The sequence below is a fragment of the Carettochelys insculpta genome, chromosome 3, assembly GCF_033958435.1.
Source record: "Carettochelys insculpta isolate YL-2023 chromosome 3, ASM3395843v1, whole genome shotgun sequence".
Classification (NCBI taxonomy): Eukaryota; Metazoa; Chordata; order Testudines; family Carettochelyidae; genus Carettochelys; species Carettochelys insculpta.
The window spans coordinates 118,652,483-118,677,644 of NC_134139.1; the positions used below are offsets into that span (position 1 = coordinate 118,652,483).

General features: G+C 45.0%; 1 protein-coding gene across 4 annotated transcripts in view; it reads right to left on the minus strand.

Moving 5' to 3' along the window:
- Positions 1 to 3,480: 3,480 nt before the first annotated feature.
- DCBLD1 (discoidin, CUB and LCCL domain containing 1) overlaps positions 3,481 to 25,162 on the minus strand; it is a 48,883-nt gene continuing 27,201 nt past the window's right edge. For 3 of the 4 annotated variants that reach the window (XM_074988800.1, XM_074988799.1, XM_074988802.1), the window contains 9 exons: positions 22,896 to 22,936; positions 22,157 to 22,372; positions 19,209 to 19,333; positions 16,215 to 16,362; positions 16,005 to 16,121; positions 12,759 to 12,849; positions 10,924 to 10,973; positions 9,979 to 10,098; positions 3,481 to 6,561 (listed from right to left, as the gene is read on the minus strand). In XM_074988800.1, coding sequence (XP_074844901.1) covers positions 6,041 to 6,561; positions 9,979 to 10,098; positions 10,924 to 10,973; positions 12,759 to 12,849; positions 16,005 to 16,121; positions 16,215 to 16,362; positions 19,209 to 19,333; positions 22,157 to 22,372; positions 22,896 to 22,936 — 1,429 coding nt within the window. In that variant the 3' untranslated portion in view covers positions 3,481 to 6,040. The remainder of the gene's footprint in view (positions 6,562 to 9,978; positions 10,099 to 10,923; positions 10,974 to 12,758; positions 12,850 to 16,004; positions 16,122 to 16,214; positions 16,363 to 19,208; positions 19,334 to 22,156; positions 22,373 to 22,895; positions 22,937 to 25,162) is intronic. The other variant, XM_074988801.1, reaches the window with a different exon arrangement.

Sequence of the window (25,162 nt, forward strand, 5' to 3'; positions counted from 1 at the left end):
AAAGCTTTATTATTTTTCCCACACCCCTGTGAGACGTGTGCTTGTTGGGGGGGGGGGGCAGTATGCCAGTGGTGGGGGTGGTGTGAGGCCCCCTCAGATCAAAATCTGCCTGCAGCGCACCTCGGACCTGTACCCCCATCCAGTGCGCCTGGTGACTGGGTGTGGCAGCTGGCTGGTGGAGGTAGCCTGTACCAGCTTCAACTGCTCACCTCTGGACAAAGCCCCCCCCCCCCCCCCTCTGGCGCTGGACGATGTTGTGGAGTGTGCAACACACACCCACAACCTGGGGGGGCTGTTCTGCAGGCTGCTGCCCAGGCGAGTGAGAAGTCAGTGCCACCTGCCCTTCAAGCAGCCAAAGGGCCACTCCACCACCTGGCGGGCATGGTTCATGCAGCTGTTGACCCACTCCTGGCTGGCGTTGAGGTGACTGGTGTTCGGGCTCATGAGTCAGGGCTCGTGTGGGTAGGCAGGATCCACCACAAGGCAGAGAGGCACAGTGGTGCCTCCCCCCCGGCCCCCAAGAGGGGTCTCCTTCTGGGGAATGTAGGTCCCTGCCTCCAGCTGGTGGCACAGGCCCCAGTTCCGAAACATGCAGCCATCATGGGTGCAGCTGGGCCAGCCCACATACATGTCCTGGAAGCGGCTCCGGCTGTCCACCATGGCCTGCAGGGACACTGAGTAGTAGCCCCTTTGGTTTATGTATTGTCCCCCACTGTGGTCTGGGGCATGGCTAGGGATATGGTCCCATCCAGGGCCCCAAAGCAGGTGGCGAAGCCCACGGTGGCCACATCCAGGTCCCCGACTTGGACGACCCTCTGGAGTAGCAGGGTGTTGAGCGCACAGACCACCTGTGGGGAGGGGACATGAACACCCATGAGGGTATGCAGGGTGCCCCTAGTTGCTGGGCATCCCTCCTGTCCCCCCCACCCCACTCCCACCCCCAGTGGGTGCCTGCCCAGGCCTCCTTATCACCATGACGATGGCCCTGACTGTGGCCTTTCCCACACTGAACTGGTGGCCCATGGAGCAGTAGCTGGCTGGTGTGGCCAGCTTCCAGACAGCAATCATGACCCTCTTCCCCATGGGGAGGGTGCGCCACATCTGGGTGTCCTGGTGCCTCAGTACTGGGGGGGAGCCACTGGCAGAGCTCCAGGAAGGTCTGTTGGCACATGCGGGAGTTCCGCAGCCACATGTCATCGTCCCACTCCCCCATTACCAGGTGCTCCCACCACTCAGAACTGGTGGGGTAGCTCCAGAGGTGACGGAGCAGCCGGTGAGTGGGGAGAACGGGAGCCCGATGGTCTGGGGTGTCCCCATCTGCCCTTGGGGAGGGAGCCCCTGCCTGGAGCTGCTGGGTGGCCTCCCATACAGCACCTAGCAGGGCACTTGCTGCCTGGGTGATGGCCTGGAAGGCTTCCAGGTGCTGCTGCTGGGGGGTCCATGGCTGCTTGCAGCGAGTATGAGGGTCTGGGGTCAGCTCCACAGGACTTGTGCTATGCAGGCTGAGCGTGTCTGGGAGGCGCCTTTTAAAGGAGCGACTTGCTGTTGCCCCAGAAGGGCTAGTCTGCTCTGTGACCCCCGTACATGCACTTTCCTGGCCCCTTATTTCAAAAGGGGCCACTTGCGTGCATAGATGCTCTGATTTTTCCATCCATGGCAGCCCCTGTCGCTACTTCGGTGTTGAGCATCGACGGCAACAGCCCCAGAGGATGTTAGGCCACACAGTAGCAGACGTAAAAATAGCTGGGATGTCATAGCCTATCTTACAGCAAAGAAATTTCAGGACCAGACTCCAAAGAGAAATTGTTTAAGCCTGAGCTGAGGGTGTCAAATTTGCAGATGAATTGTAGCTCAGCAAAGACTGCGAATGGCTGGCTAAATACAGAAGCAGCTTCCCCTCCCTTGGTGTTCACACCTCCAGATCAACTGCTGGTAGTAAGCCTCACCCTTGCTGACTGGGTTAACCTTGTTATCCCCACCCTTGCTCTGGCTTATTTATACCTGGCCCTGCAGATTTCCAAGACCAGCATCTGATGAAGTGAGTCTGTGCTCACGAAAGCTCATGCTCAAAACTTTTCTGTTAGTCTAGAAGGTGCCACAGGACCCTTCGTTGCTCTTCTTGACAGAGTGGCTCAGTCTACACTAGAAGCTACAGTGCCAGGGATGAGGAGCCTCTGGACTGAACACGGTTCTCCAGCTTAGCTCTTGAGAGGCCAGTAGCGGGGTTCTCTCAGCATTCACTGTCACAGAGCCCCACAGCTCCCAGGGGTCACAGTTTGTGCCACTTCCTGCAGCTCCCATGAGCTGGAAACAGGAGACTGGGCCACTGCTTTTCCCAATATTGAACCATGGCCCCAAGAGCTGAGAGTGGCCATGCCTATGGATGCTCAAGTAAACAAACTGGGAAGGTTCCTGCCCATGCCTACACCAACAGGAAAGAGCTTTCCATTGGGATTGTCAAATCAGCTCCCTGCCAGTGTGTGTGTGAGAGAGTATAACTTTGGTTCTCTCTCACTTCCCTCAGAGGCCTTATTTCCTAGTTGGGTGGGTTTCACTGTTCCATGCAGTGGTGCCTACACAACTTACAGTGAGAACGACTGAGAGCCAACTGGCTTTTAGCTCAGTCTAAGCTAGACAGGAGACGCACTGTGGAGTCTCCGACACTAAGCTCCAGGGGTCCCAGGTTCATGTGGGCAGGTACAACAGAGGGCCTGTGCCTTTGCTTGCTTGGGGAGTTACGAGCGAGTGAGAGTGTGTGTGTGTGTGTAATATTGGACATTATGCTCGTACGGAGGGGATCCTCACCCGTATTTGTTCCCTGTAAGCTGTGCACTTATGTGGCTACCAGATGTGGAAAAAAATACCCAAAAAGTTACTCGAGTAAAAATGCAGCTACTTTCACTTCTGGGCACTTTGGGGACTTGTGCTGTGTGTGTGTTTGTACTTGAGTAAAAAAAGTGCAGTGGGCAGGGAAATGTACTTTCACCCCAGTAGTTTTCCTGAGGCACTCAGCCACATCTTTATTGTACTCACATAATGTTTTGGGTAATTTTCCCACTTCTGGTGGCCACTCAGGAGCTTCCAATGCCATGCTGCTGATTAGCAGAGGGCTTGCGGGTTTGTGTTTCTCCTTGTGGTGCACATTCACACATGCCTCAGTGCATATAAATTTATTCCATCTGGACAGAAAAGATTAGAGGGGACCTTGATTCTCACCCCTTATGTCTATAGAAATCCAGCAGGGAGTTTAGTCTTAGCTCTCTCCCCCAACCCCCAAAGTTTTGGGCCAAACAGAATAAATGAGGTCTGTAAAGTCACACTGGAAATGTAAGCAGCAGCAGCAGCAACACAACTGTTAGTTTTGCACATAGTCAGGAACACCTATTTCTGGATGTTCATCGTATTTCTCTTCCTGCAAGATATGCAACACTGTGGGTGTGAAGTGATGATGAAGGAGAGTGAGACGCCAGTCCTGCCTGATACAGTTACAAAGGTTGGTGTCCTTTATTTACACATGTATGTAAACAACAGAAAGTAAACAGTACCACCCAACGTGGTGTAGCAAACAGCTGCTGCAGTTTTACTTCAGGACCTGAAGCAGTTCACACATTTCACAGAAATCGAACAGACACACACTCTCCCCACATTTTAGTTTAGCACCAGCAGATCACAGCGCTATTACAGTCCACAGCACATGCACTGTGAAACAAGCACAGGAAACTGATCGAGAGCCTGTATGGGACCAATGATGGCACAGTCTCAAAGTAATACTATGTACTTTACGGCATCCTCCACCCAAGGATATGAAAGCACTTACATTCAGAGTTTTGTTATCAGGATCTTTAGTTTCCCCATGCCTAAAATGGAAATATTGAGCAGCAATGGCGTAGTGAGGCTAAATTAATTGTTTTGTAAACAGTCCTTGAACAAATCACTTATCTGTGGGCTGGCTGTCAGCTCTGTGCCTGCTACCGAAGATCATTCTTCCTCCCAGCGACAGTAGATCTTCTTGCACAATGCACTGCTAGTATAGTTCCCTACACAAGATTCCAGACAACTTCCCAGCAAAAGAGAAACTATTTTGAAAACAAATTTTGTTGTTGTGATCACCAGCAACTTAAAATGTCACAGCAAACCACATACACATTACATTGTGTGGTCTGTAACTACTACAGGTGGAAGGGACAAAATTCTAAAGAGAAAAATAACCCAAGAGTTCAATGAAAAATTTTTCAAACTTATTCTGCCTCTAAATTGTCCTTGTTCACATTTTGACTCCCTGGATGCTTCTCGGAAAGCCAGATTCCCTCATATAGATTCCATACAGTCCAAAACAAGAGATAGTGTTACAGGGATCACCACAAGGAAAAACACTCGTTTAAACCCATCTTGGTCTAAGCACTTTCCCATTTGTCTTTGAACATGACTCATCTTGCATTCTAATTAAATTACATCTAAGCATGTAAAGCCTGTTACTAAACAAGCAGCTGCTAAGTTTGGCTTGAGAATCACACCACCCTGCTCATCCAACTTTTGTGCGTTATTTATGCTTCAAGTAGTTTTATTTCTTCCACTGTTCCATGATTATATGAAATAAGCAGTTTTAGAGTTCTGTGTTTGGAAAAGGGAATGAACCACCACCACAGATATAGAAGAATATAGGTTAAGAGTGCTAACAAGAGAAGATAAATTTCAGATGAGCATAAAGATTTTTTGTACAGGAACTTCTGCAACAGCTGTTTTCCCCTAACCTTTTGTTTTGTATGTTTAAGAAACTTAGTTTCCTTTTCATCTTTAAATAGAAACTATGTACAAATTGCACATATTACAAATCAGTTACTGAAAGTAGAGTTGTCACTGAGAGCTCTGTCTTGCTATAGTCAGTGATAATCAGTGTACTCTGGTCTTCAAGTGTCAGAACACAACAGAACTGCAATATCACATACCCAGGCTGAGTTTGTCTTCTTGATGCAAGAGTGGAATCTCTTCAAAGTAGGGCTCTGCCAAATTCAGTCCATTCTCGTCAATTTCACACCCAACATCATTTTTAAAAATAATAAATCACAGTTCCAAAACTGAAATTTCTGATTTAAATAATGAAAAGAGCCTGACCCGGAAAGGAGTTGTAAGGGGGCAGAGGGAGGGTGAGAGGAGGGAAGTGAGAAAGTCTGTGGTACTGCTACCCTTACTTCTGCATTGCTGCTAGTAGAAATGCTGCCTTGGCAGCTGGACACCAGCAAATGCTGGTTGGGAGCCCAGCTCTGAAGGCAGAGCCACAGACACCAGCAGCAGCGCAGAAGGAAGGATGGGATGGTATTTACTATATCACCACCCTCGTTTCTGTGCTGACTGTAGAGCGTGTCCCTGTGTCAGCAGCCCCCATTCTTTGTCTACCAATTTCTGCCCTGCTGCCTTCAGAAGTAAGAGTGGCATAGTTATAACATCACCACCCTTCCCTTCTACATTGCTGCCGCCAGGATGCTCCGTTTACAGCTGGGTTCCTGGCAGACAGCTGCTGGCTCTCAGGTAATCCAGCTCTGAAGGTAGCACAGAAGTGTGACAATACCACAACCCCCTAAAATAACCCTGCAACTTCCATACAGTTCCCTATTATTCAGGCTCTTCAATTTGAGAAAGGCGAGCCACCTCCAGGAAATCTGTATGGTATAGGGTGGTAGTAGTAGTAGTAGTAGTAGTAGTAGTAGTAGTAGTAGTAGTAGTAGTAGGTAGTCAGTCGTGTCCGATGATGATGTCTTGAGCTTGCACAGGCTCGTCAGTTGTGGACTCGCATGTGGCTGAGGAGTCCAAGCTTCGAACGGCATGGGTGTTCACAGTGGGGGCAAGGGAATTGTCTTGGCTCTGTTGGTGCGGCTGTAAAGCACACTAAAGACCAGATTAAATGGGGACAGACCAGATTCTATGGTCTATGATGCATTTTTCACGGCTATGAATTTGGTAGGGCCCTATCTATAATGCATTTCATCCAGTAGCTATATAGAAACATTGTTCACTACAGCAGCAACTCTCTCAACTCAGCACATCACAGGAGTGCTGTCACAGCTGTCTGGTTTGATGAGTTTAGACAGTCCCTGGGTGTTGAATAACCCTCATTCACCAGTGAATTAGTCTGTGGTTTCTGATAGTCAGTACTGTAGTCCACAGAGGTCAAAACACTGTTAACTTTAGGTTTATCATAGTTTGTTAGACTCTGTGGCGTTTGATAGTTCCCATTCCTGACATTGGTCCTGCACGAATTACTGAAACTGCCAGCAGAAAGGGAGTGTTTAGGAGCTGAAGAAATCACGGGTACATTGTAGTCATTCTCGGCAGGGAAAGTGTTGTCTTTTCCTACGTGTCTCTCTATAATAGGGGTGGCATATTCTGGCTCCTGATTGGTCAATGGCAGAGCATATTCATGACGGCTAGCTCGGTGCGGGCAGTGATAGTGGTTCTCGATCTCTGCAGTATCTTTCTTCTCCTCAGCCTCTGCATCCATTGGCCTGAATGTGGATCCTTTTCTTGTTACCATCCCAGCTCCAATCATGAGAGGCTGCTGATAGTCTAGGAAGAAACATTAAAAGCTCAGTAAATATGCAGACTATTGGCTCATTTGATTCCACCATAAATAAATTGCCTCCTGTTACTTTAAGTGATCCAGTTGCTATATTGATAGGAATTCTCATTAGGAATGTAAGAAATCTCAGTTCCTGCCAACCTCCTTCATTCAGTGACTAGATCATAATTTGTCAGAGGTCGTTATGGCTCTAGAGAAAGGATAAAAGAGAAGTGTCGGCAAGATATGGGCTCCTCAATGATGCAAGTTCCCTGGTCACACCTAAGTTGATAGGAATTTCACATATGTGAGATGTTCTCTCGTGAATGGGGCTCGGGGTCCCCAAGCTCTGCACCCCATCTGCAGGAAGGAGCGACTCTCGCTCAGCAGGACAACAGCAGGTTTATTAGCCAACAGGGCACAGCACTGCACCGAGGAGTCAGTACAGCAGGCAGAGACAGCCAGTCCAATCCAGGTTGGGGAGAGAAGGCCCCGAGGGGCCCCCAGAGCCGTGACCTTGCCCCCTCCCTTGTCTCTCTCTCTCCCCCAGACTCACTTTCCAACTCCCAGTTCCAGTTCAACCCCCTCTGGCTTCACCTCCCCCTTTGTCTGCAGTACAGAGGTGCCACCTGGTTACCTAGGTTACCCTCAGCAGGAGCCCCACGCCTTCTGTGAAGCACACACACACACACACACACACACACCCCACTATATCACATCTCTCCCCACTTCCACACCAAACTGAACAGGGTCACTCACGCTGGGAGGGCCCCAAACTTCCCTAGGTCACCAGCTGATAGGGCATTGGTTATATCCTTGGTGCTCCCCTTGACATGTACCACCTCCATGTCATAATCCTGCAGGGGGAGGCTTCATGTAAGGAGCTTGGCATTCGCCCCTCTCATTTGATGCAGCCAGGCAAGTCCCATTGGTTGCCTCAGGTTGGTTAGTCTCCCTGCTTTGGCCTCTGGTCCCTCAGCCATGTTCTCAAGTTGGGCAGGCAGAGCCCATATAGCTGTTCCAGCACCAGACGATCAAACAGTTCCTCTCTGGTCTGGGCTCCTGCCCCATTTGCTCACCAGTCCATACAGCTGCTCCAGCAAATGTCTGGAATTCAGTCACTGTCTAGTAAATGAAGGTACAAATGCTTTCCACCCTTGGCATTTAGCCACACAACCAACCTGGTTGTGTGCCTCAGTTTCCCCTTCCATACCACACAATAGGTTTGAAATGTTTCTTCTCACGTGAGAGGTTGTAAGACTACTTACAAGGAACAACGGTGACATTTCAGAATTAAAAATTCCTTCAACATACAATGCATCCTTATACATCAATGTCAACACATTACACGGTTCTTTCCAAACATTCAGTACATGGTACAATTCTCCAGCTTTTGGTAGCAGCACCCATTTGTTTCAGCAGTCAAAGTGAGTAACAAGAACAAACCCATTGCAATCGTACATTTATGCTGCTCTTTGGTATACCACAACCATGACTGAACCCTCCTGGAGATTCTGGCCATTTAGGGTTAATGGCTGGGGCTTTCCTTTGCACAACCAAGTTCTAACTTTCCCCCTTGCCCTGTGGGGTGCAAATCTGATAGTAACGCAGGAACTGGGAACATGAGTGATGGTTAGCCATTCTTCAGGCATCTCCAGGCCTCTGAACTGTTTCTAACAAGGACTTTTAACGCCAGTCAAATGGCGAGCAGAAGAAGAAAGCTGAATGGGACAACCACCAAGAACGAAGGTTCTGGAGTCAAACAGGGCAAGTTTAACATGGAACGTGTGAAACGTGTTAGCTGGAGGTAAGTGAAGAGTGAGAATGGCAAGGAAGGAGATTATTGGACAGGCCTCCTAGATCTGAGGGGACAGGAGGAAGAAGCTTGGTTAAACAGCACTCAGAGACAGCCACATTTTAGAAAGTTCAGTTCAGTTTTGTTTTGATTTTGCTCTTTGTTTGAGACATGAAGACGGTTCAGCCTTCTGCATTTGGGTAAAATTCTCTGCCGCTTCCTGTTGCACATCTCCAATTGCAGTGCAAGCTCTTTGGACAGGGCCTGGTGTGTCTTTGTATGTGCAGTACTTAAACTATTCTACTAAATAAGCAACAAGTCATTCTCTGAAATCATTCCCACCATTAATGCTATGGAACTCCGAATAGAATGCAATGGAGTAGCCTGATCCATTCTGGACCTTCTGTAGAGACTAACAAATTAGAAGTATGTTTTATAAAATCCTTAATATAGTTCAAAAGTGAATACTTTCCAACCTGGTTAGTGCACTGCCTTCAGCACACATTTCTGGGTTTTTCTCATCTTTTTTCAGCTTTACCCTTTGCTTTTAAGACCAGTACACACAAAATTCCAAACCTCAAAACACTGCCTGTAAATTACCAGGGTTTTGCAATATTTATCACCAAGGCATGAGAGCCTGGAAAAAAAAAAAGTGGCCATTAGGCAAGAATTGTGGATCCATTCATCCCCTCAAACATTTTTTTTAAATAGACCATCCTGTTAATGCAAGCACAGTCATGTGTTTCATATGGAATTAAAATTAAACTGTGACTATGGTTTAATTTTTTATTAAACAAATGTGGATATATCTTAATTTGGTCTTCACTGCATTTCTCTGATGACTCATGTCAAAGGAAAGCTGGAACTCTGGCATGCTAGGAATAAGTTTAGTCTTGCAGGGAAGATCGCTGCAGTACTGACTGATCCCATAAAACTAACCTTTCCCAGCAGAGAAAAATACAGGCAGAGATGAGAGGTGATTTTGAGGAGTCCTCTTCGTATGCAAACAGGGACTGATGGCTGGAATTTGCTCTGCTCAAACAATGAGCTGGAGTCAAGGTAACACAGAGAATTAATGCATCTTTTTTAATTTCAGGGCGCCGGGCTTCCAAAGTATATCAGGCATTAAATAAGATGAACAGTGGTCTCAATATGATCTCTAGTTGGACATTACGCTACATCTCACGCTGCTGGACAAACCAATTCTTTACATGAGTCACTCAACTTTGCTGAAGAAGCAACCAAGGCAGTAAATACAAAGATGACTAGAGAAGAAGAAAACCCCAATCAGCAATGGCAACCTAGTCTCGGCTAGTCAGTTTTGTATTGTGTCACAAACTAATACAATCTCGCAAGGAGAAAACAAATCTCTCTTGACATGATGGAAGGAAGTTTTCAATTAAACAAAAAAAAAAGTTAAGAAAACTTCCTATGTTTTCCTTCTGGTATATTCCTGTTTCACTAATTCAGTGCCCAAGAAGTAAGTACATCAGTTTCTGGGTCCTGCCTCACAGCCTTATTCTCTTGATGCAGTCAGAGAGTTGCTCAGACAGTATTTTCCCACCCTTTCTTCATTATGTACCATATATCCAGAAGAAAGTGAATGCATCTCAAAAGAGGTAACTGTTACCTGCCATGTCACTTGTGACCAGATCCAGCTTTTGTGGCGTCTCCTTCTCATTGTTATAGCTGATGGTAAATTCAGTTGACTGATGTCTGACAAAGGGCTGCTTGATCTGTTTCCAACAACCTACAAGAAATAAGCAAAAGCAAAAACCATGGAAGACTTATTCACATAAACACTTGGTGCACAACAGGCTAGTGCAGGACAGATTTACACCCCAGCTTGTTGTGAACTAAGTCTTCATGAGAACTTGCTGCTGTGCTGTAACAAGTACCCTCTGGATTGCATGGCTTTGAAACAGGAGTAACTTAAAGTGCACAAAGAAAACAGCTGCTGGGCCCATGTGAACACTTCAGGTAGGTCTAGGTTGCAATGAAACGCTTGCAGCTGACCAGGCTCGGACCTGGGGTTAGAAACGTGCAGTGTAGATATTAAGGCTCAGGCTGGAGACTTTGCACTTGGACTCGCCCCCTTCCCCCCCGGGAGAAGTATGACCCTTTAGCACCTGTTGAGAAAGGAGCACTACGCACTGGTTTATTTCAAGGTTTCTTTGGAGCTGTGACTTTTTACTTTTTTCTGTTTCAGACCAATGTTTTTCCCATCTCACTATCAGAGGCAGAGTGCGCTCCACTAGAGAGGAACTAAATCCAGCTGAACTCAGATTTCCTAGCCTCAGCGAAACCCACCCTAGACAGCCTAGTCAGCAGACAAAAAGTGTTACTTACTCTCTCAAAGTTTGTGACACAGTGTCTTTCAACTGCTGATATGTTGTGGAAGCCATATCACTGTATTTCTATGGCTGCTATTTTCAGGTAGTACTAGCAGTGGTCCCATTTGCCCTAACCCCGTTGGGATACCATGAATTGAAATGAAGGGGAAATGACAACTGATGCTCAGGTGTCTGATTTTTCCCATTAACCCACAGAAAAGAGAACATCAGTCCTCACTTACCTGTGTTTTGTGCATCATGTGAGCCATAAGCATCTCCTTTTGTCTCCCGCCTGTAAGACAGCAATATATTTGTAAGGATTTATCCCTCCCAGCACTTCACATTCATGCTTTAGCTTCAGTGCAGAGAACTAAGTGATAAAAGTCACCCCTCCAACACACATCCCCTTTAAAAAAAAACAAACCTACCACTTTTTACAGCAGGGGACATGAATGCTGAATCTTGTTACATTTGTCCCCCTCCCAAGCTCCTGAGCTGGCAAAAGGCATTGGAAAATAGTCATCTCTAAGCAGTTCATTTGGTTTGTTTACATCCCTGTGTGCCAGCTCAAATGTTATCTTCTTGGCTGTGTTAGGACTACTATTCTGAATTCTTTGCACAGCTATTAGAAACCCTATATTGGTATTGGATTCTGAGGCAATTTAAGCCCTTTTCATAGGATGTGATGTCACAGGAATATTGTCTCCATCCCCAAACCTTCATTAGATGATAGGAACATTCATATCCGCATAGCAGAATTCAAATTAAGAGATGTCTGGGGGAGTCTAAGCTGATGAAATTAACCTTCTCCTAACCCTTTCAATGCATGTGACAGCTGCTTACATTTACTTCCCAACACATGTTCTGTACAACCCCTTGCATAACACCTCTGAATTTGGCCCACCCAGCCAATGCTGATCTAATTTACATATCAAAGAACCAGCAGAGCTGCTTGTAGCACCACCACCAATAAAAGGTGGAAAGATAACAATTAAAATAGCTTCTGCTCTACTTCCCTTTGGTTCCTAGATGTACAAGTTACACCAGTCTACTCTCAGTTACAAGTCAGTGGCTGCATCGAGGCTACATTCCTCTTTTGAAAGGGGAATGCAAATGAGGCAAATTAAAAATGCAAATGAAGTGCTGATTTACAAATCTTGTGCTTCATTTGCATAGCACAACCTCGCTTCCAAAAGAGACTGCGTTTGAAACCAAAACAGCAGTGTACACAGGGTTCTTTTGAAATAAACCCATTTTGGAAAGCACCTTGATTCCTAATTTTTTCCAGGGAGAAGGGTTCTTTCGAAAATGGGGGTTTTGTTTGAAAGAACCCCATCTACACTGCTGCTTCCTTTGGAATTGAGGTCACGTGATACTATGCACATGAAGCACAAAATCTGTAAATCGGCTCTTCATTTGCATTCCCCTTTACAAAGGGGACCGTAATGTAGACACAGCCAGTAAATGGGGGTAGGCAGGTCTGAGGCAGATTAATCAATCCTGTACCTAGGAAGCTGAGCTGTCATGAAGGGTGCTATCGCACACCTCCTCTGCGTTTCTTTAACATCCCGCAGCCAAATACAATGTACCAAATCACAGAGATTCTAGTTTTAAAAAAGGTTTTCCATCAACGAACCATTTTAAGTTCCAACCGATGCAGAAGCGCTGGTGTGCAAGTGTTATCCATGCCAGCGCTCCTCAACTGGTGTGCAGGGGGACATTGGTAAGCTGTGAAATGGCGCTTAGGGTGCCACAGAGCCGTGAGCGCTGTCCACCGCTGTGTGCACACGCCCTACTGCTTAGTAGAAGAACATGGCAATGGTGGTAGCAGCAGCTCTGGGGTGGCTGCAGCAGCGGTGGCAGCTCTGGTGAGTCACTGTCTTAGGGTTAGAGGTGAGGGGGGCTGGGGGTGCCTGCTTCTGGAGGAGGGGGAGAGGACTGGGTTATATATAATTTCACAGCACACTCAATATATAACGAGTGCTGAAGTGCGTCATGAGGTGATAAAGGTTGCTGAGCACTGATCTATGCCACTACAGCGGTTTACATTTGTATGATGAAAAATAAAACCTCTTACTTTTGTATGGCTGTATAGATACAAATCCCAGAAAGCAGGAACAGACACAGCCCAACTAGGACTGGGACAACTATAGCTGTAAGTTTTAACCCTGCAAGGAAAAACACAATGGTAACAAGGCTACAGTTTTCCAGAGCTAGGTACATTTTTTTTTTCGGAAAATATACTGAATATGAGTATAGAGTAAAAATCTTGATCTAGGAACACATAAGACTGTAGGTGGAACACTGCAGGAGACAATGGGACAAGTTTGGATTTGAGATAAATAGGTGCAGCTTTATTGATCCCCAAAGGATCTAAACACATGTTTTTCGGTCTTTGTGTTGCTCTATATCTGTCTACATCCTTCTAGAGGTAAATTTTTTCTTCCTGGGTTGGTAGGCAACCTTAATAGGTAGTACTGACACTGTCTATTACAAAGACCCTATTCTCAATTGTTTGTTAACTGCAGGAGAGGAGCAGAAGCCTGGAAGGGCAGGCTACAACTAGCTGAGCAAGATGACAGGGATGAAAAACCTGCAGAAGTACAAACTGGAGCTAGACAGACAGAGAATAGGACTGGAAAAGGGACACGGGGTGAGGAAAAGACAGGTCAGGGAGAGGTTGAAGGGGATTCCCAAGTCTCTCTACCCTCTGCTGTCACTGAATATCTTGAAAACCCAAGTTCCAACCCTGCTGATGATCTACATGGTATCAACAAGCAGACACGAGAGGACTTCCTTTGTTCAGTCTGCTTTTTGAAAAAACTAAGAAACAACTCTGAAATTGCACATGTCTATTTCCAAAGACCATTAAGGTTGCAAAATTAAGCACACAAACATTAGAATCATAGAACACAAGGACTGGAAGGGACCTCGAGAGGCCATCAAGTCCAGCCCCCTGCCCCAATGGCACGACCAAGTACTGTCTAAACCATCCCTGATAGATGTCTATCTAACCTGTTCTTAAATATCTCCAGCCATGGAGATTCCACAACCTCCCTTGGCAATTTATTCCACTGTTTGACCACCCTGACATTTAGGAACTTTTTCCTAATGTACAACCTAAACCTCCCTTACTGCAGTTTAAGCCTGTTGCCTCTTGTTCTATCCTCAGAGACCAAGAACAAGTTTTTTCCTTCCTCCTTATGACTCCCTTTTAGATACCCAAAAACCACTATCATGTCTCCCCTCAATCTTCTCTTTTCCAAACTAAACAAGCCCAATTCTTTCAACCTTTCTTCATAGGTCACGTTCTCCAGACCTTTAATCATTCTTGGTGCTCTTTTCTGGACCCTCTCTAATTTCTCCACAACTTTCTTGAACTGCGGTGCCCAGAACTGGACACAATACTCCAGCTGAGGCCTAACCGGCGCACAGTAGAGCGGAAGAATGACTTCTCGTGTCTTGTTCACAACACACCTGTTAATGCATCCCAGAATCCTGTTTGCTTTTTCTGCAACAGCGTCACACTGTTGACTCATATTTAGCTTGTGGTCCACTGTAATCCCTAGATCCCTTTCTGCTGTAGTCATTCCTAGACAGTCTCTCCCCATTCTGTATGTGTAAAACTGATTGTTCCTTCCCAAGTGGAGCACTTTGCATTTGTCCATATTAAACTTCATCCTGTTTACCTCAGACCATTTCTCCAATTTATCCAGATCATTTTGAATTATGACCCTATCCTCCAAAGTAGTTGCAGCCCCTCCAACTTGGTATCATCTGCAAACTTAATAAGTGTACTTTCTATGCCAATATCTAAATCGTTGATGAAGACATTGAACAGAACCGGTCCTAACAGAGACCCCTGCGGAACCCCACTTTTTATACTTTTCCAACAGGATTGAGAACCATTAAGAACTACTCTCTGGGTACGGTTATCCAGCCAGTTATGCACCCACCTTATAATGGTCTCATCTAAATTGTACATGCCTAGTCTTTTTGATAAGAATATCATGAGAGACCATATCAAATGCTTAGGTAAGGCCACAATTAAAGCTTACCTATGCAATCTTATTTTGGCCCCCTTAAGTGTATATAGTATGGCATAGCCTTGAATTACATGATCACGTGCTACTTTTCCCCCACAGGGCACCTACCTCAGTCAATCTTTGGGCTTAAAGGAATAGCAGCAGAGGTGGTTTTCACTTGGGTTAGTGCGAAAGGTATTGTGCTCAGTTCCAAGCACCCACTTTGACTTCTATTCATAATTCGAGGAAGGAAAGATGTACTGCTCTGGTTCATCTTTAGAGCCATTGAGCTCATTTATAATTATTTTGTTTGGAAATACATTTTTGTACAGCACTAACCTGCGTTGGGAGGGCAGGGGGTTAGGAGGGGGAGAGGCAAGGTAGGGGTAGGTGTGTGTGTGTGTGTGTGTGTGTGTGTGTGTGTGTGTGTGTGTGTGTGTGTGTGTGTGTGTGTGTGTGTGTGTGTGTGTGTGTGTGTGTGTGTGTGTGTGAGAGAGAGAGAGAGAGAGAGAGAGAGAATAGAGAACTGGAAACTCAGTTATGTTATGGTGTCTAGCAGCTTATTGTTCACAAAACTACTGTGGTAAAAAACAAGTGGGTTTTATTTCATTATGGAAACCAGTCACGCCTATGTTTCTGGACAGCGTAGGGCAATAATCAACGTGCGAATTAGAAAGAAATTATGCCCACCTCACTGGTCTATGATGCACATAAATAAGAACCTGAAAATTGTCTTTCAAGTGTTTTTGTGGTTATTTTCCTTTGATTTTAGAAATTTCATGTCTTGTCTACTCAACTTTTCCTCAAAAACTCTAGGGACAACTACAAAATTGGTAGATTTAGGATATCACCCAGAAGGAAGGAAAGTTAACTGACAGAGGAAATTATTTTTATTCAGGCTATTTAAGAGTTTAGGGTTGGTTTTTGTTACTCTCTAAACATCCGAAAAATATTGGAAAGAAAAGTATTTATTTAAAAAACAAACAAAAAAAAACATCACTCTCTTCAAAGGTCTGAGCAAGACATCAATCTACTTTTCTGAGACCGCAAAGGAGACAAAATAGGAAAGGTGATACCCAATATTTAAGTTTATTTAAAAATTAAATTAAATTAAATTCAAGTTTTTTAAATCCTTCATAAACCAGCAAAGGACTTTCTAGGCCCTCCCATTTTCAGATAACCATTATAGAAAAGTGATGAGACAGTAACCATTTGACCTTGCAAATGCTGGGTAGAACGGGAAGTACACATCTAACAAAGATGGCACATTTTAGAGAGACTGTATGTTTTGCTGTTACCTAAGCTAGTTTCTTCTGACGGGATAGGTTCTGTGATGGTCCTGTCTTCTTTTCCAACCTCCATACCTGTGCTCTGACTTGGTCTTTGCCACATTGGGTAAGTAAATGAGTTGTTAGCTGAAAAAGGAGAAACAACTGAGATGTAGTAGTGGGTGGGTTTTGAGAATCCATTCTTCACTGGGCTCTGAGAAATACTGCATCCCCTCTTACCTTGCATGATTCGACAACCAATCAGCTCCACCTTCAGTGCTATTCTTTGGTGCCAGGTCTGTGGAATGATCCGCACATACCGGGCCACTATAGGAGGCATAAAATTATTACGTACTATGTCCCCATAATCAGTGTTGCCTTGGAATACCTGCAATTCAAAGCACAAACTCTTTAACTGTTCTGAATTTTTAACGAAGTCCTGAAAATACAGCACTTAAATTTGTCAACCACCTACACCTCATTCAAAAATATCTAAAACTGTGTGGTAACTTTAGGCTTATTAGAAGTTACATTTAAAAAAAAAAAAGTTTTTGCTAAAGTTCACATTTTGCACTTAACTTGGCTAGGACAAAGCGATAAGACTCGCCATTTTAGTTTTACAATCAGCATTATGCTAATGCATACTACAGTAAACCCTTGAGATACATCTTGGGTTAATGCAACCGCTCCTCCTGTCAGGGAGAGCAACCTGACTCTTGCTGCTCCACACAGGAGCAGCTTCTCTGTCCCCTCAGCGGTGGGGAGCTGGGAACCAGGCAGCAGCCTCACTCCTGGGTCCCCTCCGCTTGCAGAGCCAGGAAACTGAGCAGGGCAGCCTTTGGTCAGTTTACTGGCTCCAGCCAATGGAGAGGAGTTCCACTCTTTGGAGCTACGAAACTGACTAAAGGCTGCTGCCCTGCTCATTTTCCCAGCTCTGCAAGCAGAGGGGAGCTGGAAGCCAGGCTTCTGCCTGATTCGCAACTCCCTGCTGCTTGCAGGACTCAGCTGGTCAGTTTCCTGGCTCCTTGGAGAAGGGCAAGGAGACAGGAACCAGGCCTTGATGGGCTGGTCAGTTTCCTGGCTCCTAAGAGCTCAGGAGAGCTGGGAACCAGGCAGGAGCCTGGTTCCCATCTCCCCTGGACTTGCACAAAAATTCAAGTTACATGGGGGTTGCAGAAACGCAACCCCCACATAACTTTGTACTGTTTGAATCAGCAATGCCTCCTACATGAAAGTCCAAAATAAAACTTTTCACTGAAAGCAAATCACGAAAAATGTTTGGTAAAACTACCACTTTTCTTCAGCAAAATCTAAATGAGTGACCAAAAAGAAGTTACTCACCTTGTGCCGTAATGATGGTTCTTTGAGATATGTCCGTAGGGGTGCTGTAGATGCCTGCATTACTGCACTGCTGATAGGAAAACAGTGAGTGTCCATTCAGCACACACGTGCTGTCTAGCCACCTCAGTTCCTTCTCTATTGCAAAGTCAGCAAGAACTCTGAAGTAGAGGGGAGGAAGGCAAGTAGTGGAACACCCAAAGGGACATATATCTTTAAGGACCATCATTACTGCAAGGGGTAACTTTGAATAGAGCCTATGGGGTGCTCCACTCTGTCATTTCCTAGCAGTACCCGCCCTTAGAGGGCTGGCACTTCGGAGTGTCTGGCCTTGCAGGAGGTTGGTTGGAGCTGCTGGTAGAAGGCATGCTTCTGTTGCAGTGCCACTCACTGCCTCCATGAAGGTCACATCCAAGTGTTCATCCATTCCTGGGATTGCCGACCTGCAAGTGCAACACTTCTTGAAGCCCAGAGAGCTGGGCCCACCTTTCTCCCCAGGGCTCCCCCACACTGTGGGCAACACAAAAACTAACGAGAAGAAAGCTAAAAGGTTTCGAACAGCTGAAGATTTTCAAATGCAAAAGGTGAGTTAACTATCTGCTAATTAACTAGCCTCAGTTCCTAGTCAGCTGCCCCAGCTAAAGAGAGAATTTTTAGCTGTTAAGTCACATTCACGGCTACTCACATGGCACAGTTCCGAGGAGAGATGTGCATATGCAGCCCCCACTGACGCTTCTACTCAAGTTCCCCAACCAGCAGTGCAGGGACAAGCACGCCTAGAGGGGAGCACTCCTTAGCACAGTACTCAAAGAGTAGCTGTTTGTGTTGGTGTACGGTGCAGAGAACATAGTCAACCTCTCCGGTACATCAGCCTGTTCTACAAGTGGACTTCTCAATTAATTTAAATGAAGCATGTATAAACGTGAAGACTTGGGCTGAATTAATTCCGATTAAGCTTGTGTGACAGTTTTGCCTGAGATTTTTAAAACGAGGGAGTAACACAGCTCCAGTTGGATGTTTACTCCTACGAAACTTTGACTGAAGTAGAATTTTAAAAACAAACAGATCAAGTTTTAAAACCTAAGACTTATTGCTGTGGAACAGTGCAAACCCGTAAACTTTCAAATATGTAGTTTGCAGAGTTCAGAACCATTCCTGTTTTTCACTTCAGGAAAAAACTGAGTTTGTAGGATATTGAAAATCCTGAGGAAATCCACAGTGGTGAAAAATTTAGGCTGCACATAGAATTTAAACTACAGGAAGCACGAGGGTAACAAGAACCCACTTTCTCAGTTCTGATATTCAGGGTCTATAAAGATCCCCCTAGAGCAAGATTTTGGCTTATAGGGAGAACCGATGATCGGTTAGGACCTGGTGCAGCAGCCTGGTGAACTCCAACATGTATGACTGACAACAACAAGTACATTCGCAATCAGGGTCTTGGGATTTGTTCAGAGTAGATGAACAAGGAAATTCAATATAGCTGCGTAAGTGCAGCCCTCCACTGTAAGCCTTGCTTCCATGACACACCTCCACTGTTTTGCGCAAACTCCTACCTAAACTTTTATTTTGGCGTAAGAGTATAACTTTTGGTTTACTGATTCCTTAAGGTAACACAAAAAGGGGCCACGGTGTCTTTTTGCACCACTTTAACTATACAAGTTGAAAGAACACCTTTGCTGAATTGGGGGTAAGCCATGTGTGTACATAACCTCCTAGGCATACTGCACTGGTAAATTACACTGACACAATTACTAAGAACAAGTTTGTCCAAGTCAAGGCAAGTCCCTAATCTTTCATGGCAATGAAAATCTTTCCTTCAATACCAAAGCATTTTTAGAGATTTTCTTTTTCTTTTGTGTTCGCATCCCCTGTCCCCGTTTCACTTCCTTTTACCTTTTCTTCATTGCTTAGGATCCCTTTGTAAGTTCTCCATTTTGAGTTGTTATTTTTATAGTTCATAATAAATGTCTTTACATAAAAGTTAAACTTCAGCGTGGTGGAGCCTGTAGTCCTAATCCCTTGTAAAAAAAAAAAATGTGTTAGTTTCTTTTTTAAAGGGAACATTTTCATATGCTACTACAAAAAGGAAATGTGTTAAAAAATAAAAGGTATAGTGCTGTCTAAAAAATGTATTCATTCACCTCTCAAAACTAAGTTTGGAGTTTAAAAAAAAAAAAAGGCAATTTGTTGGGGGAAAAAAAATCAGTTTTACGTTGTGAATTTCATAGCATCTGTTGTGGATCTCTGACCTGATTTTAGAAGATCTATGGTCTGGGGCAAAATATACATCCATCTGCTAAGCATGTTCATAAGCACAACGGAAGTTATTGAAGCTGTGACAGTAAGGAGGAGAACCAGAATATATGTAGCAACAATAGGCTTCGCAATAGGTTTTAAGTATTAAGGGCTTAGAATGTGGCCTATGAAAAGCTGGCAGCTGGTATGAGTTAGCATGAATGTTCTGTACTTGACCAAGGTTATGAAACGACACATGCTTGATCTAAGATTATAAAACATAAGTATCTCTGCATTGTTTAGCAGTGCATTGTGTAATAAACGGATGAACCACAACTGAACATATGCAACGTGTTAGGGCTGTGGTTTCCAAACAGTTCTAAAGCAGCAGCCACTACAGCGAACTAGCCACATTATTGTGAAAAATATATATTTATTGTTCAAGCCAAGCAGTCACACTCAACTGGCCAAATCGCCACATGTGGCTGGCATGTTGGACACCATGGTCTTAGGGACTTTTCTGCAATAAAAACTGAACCATGCTAATATATCAAAAACTACTAGGAAAGGGACTGCATTTATGATTTGGTTAACTGTAGGAAATGTACTTATGGTCAATCAGAATACCACTTGTGAACAGCCAGAATGTAGAACTGACTTCCCAGATTACCAAGTATAAATAGGAGTCTGAGACTTGATCATGCATGGTCCCAAATATTTGTGGATGGATGGAAAAAAAGGCACAGAAAGGGTTGTCAAATCCATCTTGCGTTGGGACACCAGGATAATGACATGGGCGGCCACTCAGGAAGCCTGGCCCAGCAATCACCTCTGATATGGTGCTGCACCGTTTCTTCTACCTTTGGTCCTAATGGTCTCCAAAAGATTACAGTTATGCACAGTATAAGATTGTACATAATGCAGGAAACAACTTTACGGTACTTATTCTTCTTCATCAGTGTACAGGTTGCACCTATGAAATCTGGTGCTCTCTTGTCCGGGAACGTTCATAGCCCAGCAAGATGTTGCCAAATGAGAGAGTAGTGGCTGGTGCAGGAGCCCACATGGGGCTGGGAGCCAGAACCTCTGCCGGTCGCACATCAGCAGAGAAGGGGAAATGAAAATGCAGTGCGCAACCAGTGGGGGGCATCAGCAGGGAAGCTGAGAGCCAGGAGCTCCTACCGGCCCCACAACAGCCAAGGATAGCAGGCTGCCCAGGCTGGGAGCCAGAGCCCCCAGTTGCCCATGGCAACCAGGGGGCAGGGGCTGGGTAGAGCCTCATAGCAGTCCCAGGGAGCCAGAGCTGGGGCGGGAGGCTGCAGCAGCCCCCGATCACAGGGCTTTCTGCCTGCCGAAGCCCTACATCCCCCCTCATTGGCCAAGTCTCTTGTTCAGGACCTGTCAGGTCCCAAGCATGCTGGATAAGGGAGGTGCAAACAGCACTGATTTTGTTAGAGTTTTAATTATATTTCTCTAACTAAAGCTTAAAATTTCCATGTGCAATTCACATTCTTAGAAAGGTCTTAAGTAAATAAATAAATAAACCTAAATAAAGAACCTGTTTTTTGTGACAGGTATACTTTGAATCCTAGAATAATACCAGGCCACACTGTCAACCAGTGTTGATACATGGAGGGTGTAATTTAAAGGGAACTCTGTCACCAATGCAAGAAGAGATCTGAAATGACAGTTAAATGATACAGTTGGGGGGAAAAAAATTCTCTTTAGGTAAATATATGGGGTTTTAAATTTCATGGAATTTTAAAAGATTACTGACCCCAAAATGGCAATGGAGCTCTCAGATGAGAACTCATCATGAGGGTCTTTACCCATATACAAGTGACTGTAATTTACGTTTTTTAGACAATGGAAGGAGCTTTCAATAGAACATACCCTTATTTCAGTGACCAGGCTTAGAGATTTATTCGCTTACTAATAGAGACAGTACACCACAAAGAGACACTAAAAAGCCATGTACAGGTTGATCAGGACACAGCTGCAGGCCATGTGAATACTCTGTGAAGCATGTACAACGTAACATTTATAACTGATATGACAGAAGGCATGTAAGACAGTTCACTCCAAACCTGTGTTCCTATTTACCCATAATAGTGGGAATTTTGGACATATTAAGAATGCAGGGTCCAGCTTTAAATCCTTTCATTACAAGCATGAGAACATTTACTGAGAAGATGCCCAATCCCTGTGTTTTCGTAAATATATATATACACACTACAATTCAGTTTACTATAACTTTTTTTGAACAGGGACAAAGAAACAAACAAGGGCTGACACACTAATAAAACTAGAAGTAACCAGGGTATAATACGCTAGCTAAGCTCTGAGGTGCTGCAGAATGCTCCAATTCCTAGCCAAGACAGTAGAAAAGGAACTGAAGGGAGATCGGTCACACAACAGTAATGAACTGCTGAAAGGGGTGTTAGACAGGGACTGTACCTGTTCAATCCAACTGGGCACTACTACCTTAAGTCTCAGATTACACGCACAGGCACACAAACACACACCTAAACTGGAGCATGCACTGGGACACAGGAAGAAGAACTTAACTACTAAATAACATGGCTGATTTCCAGGGCTTAACTTACCCGTTATTCTCTTTTTCTCTCCCAAGTCTATTTCCAACCACTCCTGGTGGCTGCTATGATTGGAAGCCCATGAAAGCCCTCGTACTTGAAACCAGGCCTTTTCAGGAGACCACCGAACACTTTCCCCAGTGTCGCTGACCTCTTCCCAAGAGGACGATGCTGTAAAACGGCTGTTGGGGATAAAACCATCTTCCAGACTCAGGGATTTATTGCAGCCTAGAAAAAATTCCATTGAGAGCGAGATAGGAGAGCCAGCTTGCATTTTCCCAACCTATCGCACCAAGCTCACCCATAGCAACCACAACATACAAATAATTCTCCGCTCCTCTCTGCTGTTTCCCCCTTTTGTGCTGCCATCCAGTAGGCTTAATATTTGCAGCAGGCAACCCAGTATCAGATTGCTATGGTCCCTCTTCTTCACACAGCCTTGGTCCCACCTCTCTGAGAATGAACGTGGAATGCCAGGCATGTACCAGCACCATACATGCAATATCATCACATCATGATTGCAGTTTACTTCTTAATCACAGCATACATTTGTCTTATTCCTGATTTCTTCGTTCCCCCCTTCCATCCCAATTACAAGCTATAGCTGTAATACATCTGCCGGGAGATACTCTCCTCAAAGCGGTACAGTATATGTAGTTTGACGTTTTCCACGTTATTTTTAGCAGCATTTACAGGGAACAAAGCTGTAAGGCAGGACCTGAATATCTAAAATAAAAGGTATTTTTCTTACCACTGGAGGTAAACACAAACCGCTTGTCTGAGAGTGAGCCACTATAAGACACAAAAGGGAGGGGAGAATGACCAAAAACATTACTGAACATCTCTGGAGCTGTTCATACAAACCAGCACAAGAGAAGTACATTCCCTTTGGAGGAAACGTATTCTGTATCTAACAATTTCTCAGACTAGACAGACAAACTTCAGCATCTTCTTCCTGTTCATTCACCTTCTCAGTTTGACTTCTGTTTTTGCTATGGTCTCAAATGGCAAAGTTCAGACTTGTCCTTGACAGGTTCTGGCATACAGACGTTCTTTAAAACGATTCCTCCCTCCTCCAACTCTCAAAAACACCTTTCCCCTTAAGCATCTCCACTATACAGAACTACTGGTACTTTGGCTTAGCGTAAAAGTCCTCCAATTTCCCCGTCCCCATCTGCTCCTGAAAAGCCACCAGAGCTACAGAAAAGCCACTGCAGCGTCAGAGTGGCAAAATGCTGAGTGTCGTGCACTGTTCAAATAGTGATCCCCATTTTCCTCTCACACCCACATAAACCAAGAGTAGCTAGAGTGAAATCAGTGGAGTTACACTGGTACAAATCCAGTCTAAGTGCAAGAATAATCAGACCAAATGAGTTAAACTTGGTTTTAACTAAATCACACTTCTGTCTGGTCCTCAAAACATGGCCAAATGACATCACCAACACATTAAAAAATTTTGGGCAGAAATTCTGTAAAAACCAAACACAAAGGGCCTTCCTCACAGGCCAGCTTCGATGACAAAAAGTTACAGCTGATACATTTGCACTTAAAGGTCAGCAATTCCTGATAAAGTGAGCCCTGGCCACTTCATCTTCATTGTACAATACACGTCACACACAGATCAGAGAAACCGCAAACCACAGATAGCAGAGCATAAACAATGAAGCCAGAAAGGCCAAGGTCAGGTCTGAGAAGCTGGTAAATGAGCATTTCATAACTTAGCCACCAAATTATAATATGGGCAAATTTATGGGCTCAATGCACAAAAGAAGCAGCTTTTGATGAAATCAATTTCAGCTACAGACACTACATGAAATAAATCTCAGATGCTGAAATCCACCACAGGTCTAGAAAGCCTTTGTTTAAACTAGTATTTGAAACTCATAAAATACTATTGTCTAGGTGCCAGAGTTATTCTTTACAGTGCTGGCTGTTATGAGGAATTTTACTTACACGAGTGTTCCAAGAACAGAACAGCTATTCGGCATTTGAAATGAGCATCATGAAACCCTTCTTTAAAAACCTGAAAAATAATTTGTTTCCCTACTCATTTTGCCCTCTATCTTTTTGGTGAATGCTCACTTCACTGATGTTTTCAAAGAAGAACAAGTTATTCCCCTTTCACTGCCCCATTTTGTTTTACAGAAGTGCCACTCTGGTCAGACCAGTGGTCAATCTATTCCTGTTCCCAACAGCAGCAACTACCAGATATTTAAGGGTGGCTCTGAAAGAGCACATCCCTTAAGCATATGCAGCTGTGTAGGGCACCACTGAATTTGGGACACCAGTGGGGCTCCAAATTTAGCAGTGCCCTATGCTGCCTAAGCCTAGGGAAACCTCCCAGCCTCCATCTCCCAACCCCTTCGCCCCTGCTCCACTTCGCAGCCCCATCAGATGCAGTCCTTTGTTCTTCCCCTTCAATTTCCCCATCACCACCACCTGCTGGCTCACTGCTCCAGCCAGCTGTGCTGCTCCCACTCCTGCCACACAGCTCCAGCTGGCTGGGCCACTCAGACCACCTGGTCCCCACTAGCCTCCCTACCCTCTTCCCATCTCCCCAGCCCTGAGCACAGCCCCACTCCATGAAGTGGCTCCTTCTCCTTCTTCACCTTTACACTCCCCCGCCCCCACAAGCTACACAGGGGATGGAGGATGCAGGGGCTCTAGTTACAAAATAACATGCTCATTAGGGATGTTTCTTCTACTCTTTGCACCCCAGACAGTTAGTGGTTGACTTATGCCCTGAAATACAGGAGTTTACATCCCTGGTACACTTTGGCTGAAATCCTAATCCTACCTAAATCAAGGGGAGTTTTGCCATTAACTTAAACGGACTCCAAATTTTACCTTTTCTGGACAGAACAAGAATATTCACAAACAAACAGTGTGACTGGGTAATCACACCATGTCAGGAGACCTTGGAGAGAAATGGCAAGTGGGCAACTATAGGTGAAAGAAGAAATATTCTCCCAAGCAGTCTACTTCATAGACCCTCCCATGTGGGGCAGCGATAGCTCA